We start from the raw sequence: 11,607 nt of genomic DNA, 5'->3' as shown, positions 1-11,607 counted from the left end.
ATCTACCAGTCATTTTGGGACTAATGACATGATAACTTCAGACAACCCCTTTCTTCGATCCTGCTTGGGGGGTTGAGGTGACAGTTATTTCTAAAATGAGACTTTAAGCATGTAGTCTATACATCATAAAATAAACATTCACAAGTTATATTAGCACCATAACTTGTATACTTATTTGAGATGACCATCTATGTATGAAATATATTATCAAAAACAAACATGACATAGAAATTATTTATTATTTAATCTTTATTACATTAAGTTATTTCCCTCAAGACAGCCGTTAGGTACATTACACACATATATACACACAAATATTATTATTATATTTTCATATAAGCTGTGTTAAGTTTTACCAGGATGATATAGGTTTGGATCCAGGATGAAAATCAATATTTACCTCCTTATCCAATCGCTTCATATTTTCTCACAATACACCTGAAAAGTTTTCCCACGTGGACATCACTTTCCAATGATTAAGGTAGTAAATATATATTGTCCATATAGAAAAACGAGACCCAAATTGAATAACGGTGAAAAAAATAATAATTAAAAGTTGTCACACTGTGCTGTGAAGTAAGATTTTTTTCAAAAAGTTTAAAACCGACACTGGGCAGTATTCGAGCTTATAACTATGTAGAGTCAAGGGTTCTAATCCCGTCCGAACCCAGTTTTTTTTTTCTATAGGTATTATCCCGTTAATAAACAGTAAATAATTTTATAATAAACTCATTGTTAAAATGTATTTATTTTATTAGCACCTTTTCATCGCAGAGGAAGAATTAACTAGTGAGTTTTAACAATATGTTGTACAAGTACACACTAAACGCTATTTTTTCAGTGCGAGAAATCGAACACGGAACGTCTAAGTATGAAGACACCTTGAAAATTCCATTACCAGATAGAATTGCTATCCCAAAAAACGTTGTCCCGCCAAAGAATATGATTAAAGTTCTAAGGTTTATTTCAGTATACTAGGCTTGAACTTTTGATAAAACTCATATTGGCTTGAGGTGTTTCTAATAAGTCACTGATAACGTTTTACAAGACAATACGAGTGTTATCAAGAAGGTAGATTATGTTAGTTTTATTCTTAGCTGTGACTTTTCAAAAACGCTTGCTTTCATGAGTAAAGTCACGTTACAGTTTTTTTTGTGTAAGTAGACGTTTCTGCATGACTTATGAATTCTTGCTCTTCATTGGTAGCAACACTGTTCAAGGCTCTCATGATTGGTGAATTAATTATAATCTCAGCACCAGACCTGTCTAGAACTGGTCGATTGGAGAGTCTTACATGATTTCTTTCTTCGCCATCAAAATACATTCCACTTAGTGATGGCTGGTGATACGAGTTGACTACGTCAGTACTGTAGAAATCGTTCTCTCTCTGGATGTATTCAGGAGAATGAATAAACTCAGATGTGGAACGTTCCAATATTGGATGTTGCCTGGAGGTTTGGCGGCTTGGCACAGTTGGCACGTCTTCAAGGAATTCAGAGGTCGACCTTTCACCGATACTATGCGATGTTCTATAAGTATAACCAGTGTCAACACTCCATAGCGATTCTCTGTCAGCATGAGCGAAGTCTACGTCCATCTCAGTCATGGAACGAACGTCTAAGTCCTTGACCGATGCTGATCGAGATGTACGTCTTGAACGAACACTTTCTGGAGAATACCTTCCTGGACGGGATGGATCTCCCATAAAACCTTGAACTGGTGGAACGGAGCTTTTGCGACTTCGTGGCTCATTGTCACTCCTCTTTCTGTATCGTGGTGGTCTCACATCCGGTGGAGGCTCGTGATGAGCAGGAGGGTTAAGATACTCAGGAGCTGTTAGAATTCGGATAATTACTTGCCACTTTCTTGGGGTGTACATCATTTCATAACGCTCGTCACGACTAATCCGCACAAACTCTTCAGTCGTGGTGGCCTCCTGAATAAGGGAACGGAATGTAGTATCTGAGCTGACCACAGCCTTCCACTTTTCTTTATCTTCTTCTGTTAGTTCTTGGACGTCCTCTGTTGGTGGAGGATGAAGTACTCGAAATATTATATCCCAGTTTGGAGGTTTTCTATATCCTTCTGTAGGCTCAGAAGGTGGTTTTGAATGCACTTGAACAGGTGGTTCTGTAAGTATTCTCTCACTATCCCTGGGGTTCTCGCTAATTTCAGAGAAAGTATCCAGTGGCTTATATGGGCCTGGCTCTTCTGGAAATGGAGGTTGATAATGACGTATGGTTACATCCCAAGTCGAAGGTGATTTTGCGTGTTGTTCCATTGTATCTTTCTTGTGTCTAGTGACGTGCTCTGTTGCATGGGTTTCGGTAAGAGTAGTAAGGTAAACGTCATCAATATTTTGGACAGTGATTTTTGGAGTATGAGGAGCAGGTACCAGAGCCTTAACTTCAGATGGTTCAATAATTTCGGACACAGAACGTGTTTCTGTGTCTGGTTCCAGACCTGGAATTATTGACTGTCGGGTTCGAGTAGTATCTTCCTGAATGTCAGTGACTCTTTGGGTGTCAAGATAATAATCCGATATGGTCGCCACACTAGTTTTAGGCTTACGAACATATGGCTTGACAGGAGCCTCAGTTTCGATTTCAGAATGAGATCTATTATCATTGTCAGGAATACTACCATAAAGGGATGGGGCATAAGAGGACACAGATGGCGGTCTGCGCACTGACACTGATTCTATCATCTCAGTGTGTGATCTATTGTCATTGTCGGGAATACTACCATATAAAGAAGGGGCATATGACGACAGAGACGGAGGTTTTTGTCTCGTTTTTGTGTATACAGGAGCGTCAACTACGTGTTTTGGTGCAGGGGATTCAAGTTCTTCTTGTGTCATGGTCATTCTGGCATATTTTTCACCCCACATGTCTGTATGTAGATAATCTTCTCGTTCATTGATGGTGGTTAGCAACTGTTGTTTAGCTATTCGTGGTTTAGGTTCTCTACGTGCCACAATCTTTGGCTCGGATTTAATTGCTGTTGGAATGGGGACAGAGGAAACACTCTGAGCTCTCTCTGTGTCCTCAGGATATCCCGATCTTTCACTGACATCATCCGGAATAAAAGCCATGTTTTGCATATCGTAGCCTTCTTTCCGAAAGGTAGAGCTGTCACTAATTAACACACTTCTCTGCACATCGCCATCTTCTACTGAATTGGGAGGAGAAGGTGATTCACTGGGGTAGTCTGAGGGAATGGTTTCGCTTGCCTCACCTGATCCATGATGAGATGACACTGATGGCAGCAAGGCAGCCTCCGACCCAGATGGAGATAAACCTGGCACTCGTGGTATTGTCATTGGTTCGATAACGGGCATAGAGGTGGCGCCACTTAGCCTAGTAATTACACTGCCTGGAGCAGAAGACATGGCCTTCTTCCGGCGCACCACTTTGATATTTCTCTTCTTTAAACAGTAGTAGGCGATGCCAATACCCAGAAGCAAAAGTGTCAAGAATAATAATGCACAGATGATTAACAGTAATTCAATTTCAGAAAGTTTTGGAGAAACAGCGGCGGGAACGATCGGTGCTGCTTCTAACCTATAATTAAAACACAACTTTCACTGTAATTTCTGCTTGATAAACGTGATAGAAAAACAAAACAAAACATGAAATGATTTTCCCGAATCAAAATACTATATTATTTCATAACAATTGCTAAGCAATGCAAAGCCTTAAAATTTAATAAGTACATATATATATATATATATATGAAGCTTACTGAATGTTTGCCTAAATTAGTTTCACATTAACAAGACTTCCTGTGGACCACCGCAAAAATAAAGGTTTTGTTTAAAGGTTCCTTTTTCTAAAAATATAGAGAACAAATGATGGTTGTACAAACCAAAATACAGAGTTACATATATAGAAATAGCTAACATTAATACCCATCTGCAAAACTTCCAAGAAGCTTATTACTTTGTGTGTGATGCAAGTTCTGATAATGCTAATGATAAAGATTTTGTTTCTTTGTTGTTATGGATAAATCTACACAATGAGCTATCTGTGCTGTGCCCATCGCTAAAGGATTTGTTTCTTTGTTGTTATGAAGAAATCCACACAATGGGCTATCTGTGCTGTGCCCATCGATAAAGGATTTGTTTCTTTGTTGTTATGAATAAATCTACACAATGGGCTATCTGTGTTGTGCCCATCGAATGTATCGAAATCCGATTTTTAGCGATATAAACCCTCGACTTATTCCTGAGCCACTAGGAGGGGGCAACATATTACGCTTCATTTCTTTATTTTATTTTTTTTCAAGGAATAAGATACACAATGGGTTATTTGCTTTCTGTCCATCGCGTAGAATTGAGCCCGGGATTTTTTAGGATTGTAAGCCCAACTGAGAGTCTTGGTTTTGGTTTTAGCGTTGCTCTTTACGATTTGTTCAATGGAAACCCTTGCGAACTAGAGAAGCAAATTACGAAGGAAATTAAACTTTGTTTGCATAATTTAAAGTAATGCAATTAAAAAAAGTGTTTGATAATTAAGCCCGAAAAAAATGATGGGCATATTATACTTATGAAGATGATAAACATAATGTTACCATTATTATATACCATTGAATATTGTGCTGTGCCTTACAAGACTCATACGTGTAAAGGAAGTGGTTGGTTTGAATTTCGCGCAAAGCTACACAAGGACTATCTGTCCTTAATTTAGCTGTTTAAGGCAGATAATCATTACCACCCACCGCCAACTTTTGGGCTACACTTTTACCAACGAATAGTGGTAGTGACCGAAATTTCCAGCATGATTGGTATGACGGGGATTCGAACCCGCGATCCTCACATTGCGAGTAGAGCGCTCTAACCACCTGACTAAAAGAAGACCTGAATCTACTGGTAGTAATTAACTGTCAAATAAAAAAATATATAACATTTTGTTTAAAGCGGTAAATAAAGGTTTTTATTAGGATATTTTCATTGTACAGGTGTAAGGCAAAGAATGTTTAGCTAAATATTTAGAAGGTCACCATTTCAGACACATGGAAATGCTATTTCTCGGTAGAAATAAATAGGTGTACTTACGGAGGAGGAACAACAGCTCCAGGCAAAGGGGCTACCGGTGGGGGGTAACGACATATAATCGTCTTTATTTCATCCTCTTCCAGCTCGAGCGATCGATGGAAACGAACGATGATGTTATTGATGAAGACACGAGGAGCCTCCTAGAAAACATACCACGTGTTTAAAAGCAAAGAAACTCACCTGTTTCAGTACTAAATAACTAAAACGTTTAACACACTGTTGCTCAACTAGTAATGGGCGTAGTCGCTGTCCTAGAGCAAATTATTTGATTTTTATTTCAAAATTAAGTTACCAAGTCTCATAGAGTTGAAGAATATCAGACAGTTTTACGAAATATATTATTTTGAAGGTTGCAAGATTAAGTTAACGGCATTCATAGAATGTTATTGTAGGCCTTTTATCTCCAGTTATTGGGCGTCTAATAGGAAATATCCGTCCGATATTACACACACACAGGCATCGAGTTTATTTATCTATTGCATAAAAATTCGTTTTCACGCGCCATGTGAATCAAGTAATAACAATATTATTTAGAAATAAGTAAAAAAATTCTTAATTTTATTTACTTGTTTCCTTATTAAGATGGTGATGGCAATGTTATAATACTGTACTAACTGGGGTTTTAGATGTCATGATGACATTATAATTAGAGTAAAGCAACGTGATATTTGTGTTTTCATGAAATAAACATAACCATAAGAATATTAACCTAGAAAGATATGATTTAATCATTATCAAATCAACAAATAGACACTGAACTGCGTGTTATATTAACTGATTTAAGACCACTAAAGACATTCCGTGATTTAAACATTATAAGTTCAGTTAAAACTGAATGAGATGTAATTGTGATATCACGCTAAAATTGGAACTAGGTTATAAAAAATATCATATAAATTATAGTTTAGTAACAATGAGATGGATTTCAAATGTTGTTATACCAATCAAAATCTTGTAATGACAAGCCCAGTTCTAAATCCTATCAAATAGTTGAAATCCATTACATTTGCTTTGGGCTTCAGATGTTATTTACACCAATCAAAGTCTTGGATTTACAAGTTGACATCTACATCTTATTAAAGCAGTTTAGATTCAGTACAACTGTTTTGGTCCTAAAACATCATACCATTTAAAGTCTAGTATAACGAACTGAATTCTACGTTACTCAAGCAGCCTAGATTTAGTAGATCTTTATTTTTTAAGTTGGTATAAGATTGATTTGAATATTAAATTTTATTATACATTTAATGTACGATAAGCTTGAGTTGGGCTTGAAAGTTTGCTATAGGTGTTTCGAGTCTGCACTAGATAAGTTTTAGCTTTTATCATAACATTTCATGCTTAGTAAGACTTAGTTGTTGTTAATTACAAAGCGACACACTGAGCTGTAAGTGTAATGCCCACCAAGGGTATCGAAACTCGAGTTTTAACGTGGTAAGCCTGCAGACTTACCCCTGAGTCACCGAGGGAGAGGGGGATATTTTGAATTAAATCATAGCATTTAAAGCCTAGGAAGGATGAATTTGATATTAAGTTTTAAACCTAGTTATATACAGTAAAGCTACATTCTATCATACCTGTTTCATGTTGAGTAAGAATAGATAGAGATGGAAATTTGAGTACCATAGTTAAAAGTCTGATAAGGCTGAGTGGTGGTGTAAATTTGGTCATCCCTGCCTTAATCTAGTAAGTGTAAATTGTGTCTTTGATGTTATCGTACCAGTTTGAGCCTAAAAATAAGAAACAGAGCTTGGTCATAAATGTTGTCATTTCAAGTACATGTAATGCAGGATCAGTTGTGAAAGTAACGATGCAGATTTAACTGTACAAAAGCTGGAATTAGTTTATTTCTAATATGGATTAAGTAGGCCTCCAATATTATAACTCAATTTAAAGATGAGAAGGGCTAAATATATGTGACCTTAATTTTTAGAATGGTTTTAAATATAAGGTTGAGCTTAATATAGAACTTTAACATATATTACTGAGATGAGCCTTATATCTCAGTATATTACCTTAGATCTAATATATAGGACTAGATTTAGACCTTTGATCTTATTATGCCAGTTTAGTTTCATAACCTTTATATTATGTTCTTTCATGTAGTCATTCCAGTTTCACCTAGTCAGTCTGAATTGAAATTCAAATGACGTTTGAATCTAGTAAAAGAGAAATTGATCCTTAATTGATATCCTTCCTGCCAAAGTTCAGAAAGGCTGAAACTGACCTCAAAAACGTATCATACGGTTCCATTTAATCTGTTATCTAAGTGATACCAAACTAGACTAAGCCAAGTAAGACCACACTTTAATCCTGGTAAAATTATTTGCTTCCTATGTTTCATCACAGAATTTTAAATGTAGAATGATTGAGATGGACATTAAATACTATTACGCTACTTAAAGCATAATAAGAATGTGTTTGTCCTTACACTTTTGACAAGTTTAATTGTAGAATGATTAAGATGGACATTAAATACTATCGCACTACTTAAAGCATAATAAGAATGTGTTTGTCCTTACACTTTTGACAAGTTTAAGTGTAGAATGATTAAGATGGACATTAACTACTATCGCACTACTTAAAGCATAATAATGATGTGTTTGTCCTTACACTTTTGACAAGTTTAAGTGTAGAATGATTAAGATGGACATTAAATACTATCACACTACTTAAAGCATAATAAGAATGTGTTTGTCCTTAGACTTTGACAAGTTTAAGTGTAGAATGATTAAGATGGACATTAAATACTATCACACTACTTAAAGCATAATAAGGATGTGTTTGTCCTTAGACTTTGACAAGTTTAAGTGTAGTAAGAATGAAATGATACAATGTTATCTAATAAGACTGAGTTTATAAGTAGCGAACCAGCAAAAATATCCAGACTATTGAAATGTTTCTTCGAATCTGTCACATGTGTTAAGTCTCGGGACCTTAAAGTTTATTATATAAATTTAACATAATTCAAACTGAACTGACCTTTAAATTTCAGCACACCTGTTTAACTATAATAGGTCTGACTTAGACCTTAAATGATATAACGCCAATTAAAGTAGGGTTAGGCTAGGTTGGGATCAAATTATATCACAACCTCTTCTGTCTAATACGTTTGAGTATGGCCTAAAGAATTATCACACCAATTAAAGTTGTGTAACGCTGAGTTGGGATCAAATTGATCATAAAAATCTTCTGTCTAGTAAGTTCCAGTATGGCCTTAAATGTTATTATGCCGATTATGTTTCCTAAGACTGGATTTTGTAGCCACTTTAGAAGTTGTGTAATTGGGCCAAGCAAAAAGTCTGTAATATTGGTCTTTAATGTTACCACACAAATGCACCTTTAACGTTTCACGCAATAGTCTATTGTAGCAAAGTGAAGACGACTTTAAACGATACCAAGCTAATTAACCCTCAAATCATCGACTTCTTTTCACAGCGCCCTCTACAAGTAAAATCTACATATTGCATCATATTGATAAATCTTACATTTTTTGCATGCTACAACAACTATATAAAAAAACTGACCAACATATCTGGGTGAAATCACCCATTTCCATATCAAATGTAGAAAACGTCAGTGGATTAATTGTAATACTGACGGTATTCTTTGAATTTTTTGTGTGACTCACATATTATTACGAAACCTGTGACTAAGCAAATCATGGAGCCACAAGCAATTTCGTGCATAAATAATTTAGAAAAATGTTTATAAAACAGCCTGTGGTTTATATGTGCTCAGCAATAAAAATAGACACCACATAGTTACTTTATTTACTCTGTTCCACCCATCATATTATTTGTTTTAAAGGTGTTCAAAGTGTAACAGCTCCACCATCAAAAACTGAATTGGTAGCTTGAAACCACTTTCCCTGCCCCCCAGTGGCACAGTGGTATGTCTGCGGACTTACAACGCTAGAAACCGGGTTTCGATACACGTGGTGGGCAGAGCACAGATAGTCCATTGTGTAGCTTTGTACTTGATTACAAACAAACAAACAAGAGGCAATTTGCATTTATATCTTTGTTTTGAACTTGATTAAGTCCAACTTAACTGTGAATTATCAATATGGTATATATAAGTTGACATCTAACACTCACACACACACAAGGGGGATTTTAGTGAAAAAGGGTAGTACGCTTATAATATGAATAAAATAATAATGTGTGACGTCATACCTGCCTTGTTCCACACCCTTTTAAAGGTATTCTCAGCTCGTAGTAAGTACTTCCGTCTCCGAAGAACTTGCATGGACTTGTTCTGTCGTAATCTGTGTAAGTTACTCCACGAAATGGCTTAGTAAAGTTGATCTTGACAATCATTTCTCCTGATTCACAAGACAGATAAGCTAAAAAAAAAAGAAGAATATGCAAATTTTCAACTTAATTTTTGTATGTAGTTTTTCTACATAAAAAGTGTCTGAATCAATATTCAAATTGCTCTGAAACCAAATGAAAAACAACATTGAAGTTAGAGTATTGGGTACAATTATCGAATCAATCTCACGAGTACCCTCAAATTCAAATTAAACAGTGTTAAGGTCTGACAGAACCAATTGCGCTTAGATCGTCATACTTGGCTAAAATAATCTTCAGTGACGAGTACAGGCCTCCAAGCTTTAATACAGCCTATACATCTGTGGGGTGTACTTCTGATCAGTAGGCGGGCGGCATTATGAGGGAATCTGTCTCTCTGGTCAGTCAGTGCAAAGCCAAGTTCTTTGACGTCGTGTGGTTAGTTAAGAATTTGACGTACACGGTGTCTAAGGAGTTCCAATAAGTTTTCTATATAACTTAGAACACACCTTTTTTTGTAAGCCATTCTATGATCTGTATGGTTTATGTTCAATACAGTCCATTACTAGCCTAGTTGTATGACTCTGGGCATTATCCAAAACAGACAAAGTCTGGTCCAGTTGCACCCACAAACAAGTCACACAATTGGGTCCAGCACTACATCAATATGATCTTAAGGAAGATATCTGTCACTCCAGAGAACGGTTAGATCTGTACGTTCATTCATTTTGGTACTATAGCTGCACCATTACCAAAACAGCCCTATTAAACAGGCCTCTCGTTTATACCTGGTTCTCCAAACACGAACTACATAATGATTGGTCGAAATATGAAACCTTGGCATAGCAGTGAAGGGTACAATTGCGTAATGCCGTCACTACCAATTCGGGTCATATTGACAAACGTTCAAACAAACAGTGGGGACAAATGCGGATACAAAGTTGGACTGATGGAGCATGTTTCTGACTGTTTAGTCACTATCCTTGAAGTCCATATTGACTTCATGAACAGTAGACTGGCTATTCCAAAGGTCATGTTGTATAGATACCGGTGATAACGTAACATTCTAGGCACTTGCCAAAGCTGCTAGTGTAAAAGACGCTTGTCTGGTAGCATGCCCACTATTGTACTGGATATATCGATATCCGATAGCACTAGTCTATGTTAATTCAGTTTCCAATATATGAGCAACTCAGACAATCTGTATCCATCCAAAATATCCACCCGCCACCAACAGGCGCACAATTATTCATAAACGATAGTCATTGTAAACAACTAACCAACAAATAAAATCTGAAGGTGAAAATGAAGGTATTGCCTTTCTAGGGCGGTTAGAAGTTGTAAAATGCGCTGAAACGTCTGGTGATTCTTATAACAGACCAAGTGACATGAACAAGTAATTAAAGACGTATTAAGTTTACAAGTTGCATTCAGACAATGCTAATGTTTTGGCCTTTTAATTTATTGGTGTAATGCAGATAATTTTCAGGAGTGATGATCGTAAAATTAAAATAATATACTTATAATTTTTGCTTTTAAACACTTTAACTTAATACAATGGTAAAAAGTAATCGTATTTTCAAAAGTAATAGAATATATAATGGTTTTATATGCAACTGGTTTCTTATACGATCATTACATATTTGAGTATTAATATTGATAAATATATATATATATATATATAAATAACTAAACAGAAAGCAAGAATTTGACGCTTGTTGTATGTGTAGTTAATTTACAGACTTTTTATAAGAAAGGCGTCTAAGAGATTTTGTAACCGGCACCGAAAAGTCAATCTAATAGAAAGATCAAAATACAGGTTGTGAGACTAAACTAGTCAACTCCACCTCGTGTCTTGTTGGTAAGGATCTCGCTGCTAAACTCGTCCGCCACTGCTGAACGAACCACGCTCTCCACGTGGGTGTCATCTCGTTGCGGCTCCTGCCCACGCAGGGGAGAAGGGGTCAACTAACGAAGTAAAAAAATAGTGAAATTTTAAGATAAAGTTTTAGTTCTGAGTAAACATAAATATGTATATATAAAGTTTTTTATTTTATGCAAGTGCTTACTGAAAGAAGTGTAAATTACAGCTGAAAAAGTTTATTTTAAAATTAAACCTTGATTACAAGGACGAAATGCTCAAGAGAGTAATGAGAATTTGTACGAAAAAAGTGGCATTTGTTAAAAGTTATGCAATATTATTAATGTTTATCATCATAATAAATATTACAATAAATATTATTAATAATTATACAT

At 35.9% G+C, this 11,607-nt stretch overlaps 1 protein-coding gene across 2 annotated transcripts in view; it reads right to left on the bottom strand.

Moving 5' to 3' along the window:
- Window positions 1-231: 231 nt before the first annotated feature.
- Window positions 232-11,607, bottom strand: part of LOC106469878 — an 80,802-nt gene continuing 69,426 nt past the window's right edge. For both annotated transcript variants that reach the window (XM_022398456.1, XM_013930388.2), the window contains exons 4-7: window positions 11,199-11,319; window positions 9,235-9,404; window positions 5,057-5,196; window positions 232-3,563 (exon numbers count right to left, since the gene is read on the bottom strand). In XM_022398456.1, the coding sequence (XP_022254164.1) occupies window positions 1,136-3,563; window positions 5,057-5,196; window positions 9,235-9,404; window positions 11,199-11,319 (2,859 nt within the window). In that variant the 3' untranslated portion in view covers window positions 232-1,135. The remainder of the gene's footprint in view (window positions 3,564-5,056; window positions 5,197-9,234; window positions 9,405-11,198; window positions 11,320-11,607) is intronic.

This window comes from Limulus polyphemus, unplaced genomic scaffold, assembly GCF_000517525.1.
Source record: "Limulus polyphemus unplaced genomic scaffold, Limulus_polyphemus-2.1.2 Scaffold3701, whole genome shotgun sequence".
NCBI classification, from domain to species: Eukaryota; Metazoa; Arthropoda; class Merostomata; order Xiphosura; family Limulidae; genus Limulus; species Limulus polyphemus.
Note: the sequence above shows the minus strand (reverse complement) of the source record. Positions and strands in the feature narration are given on the sequence as shown.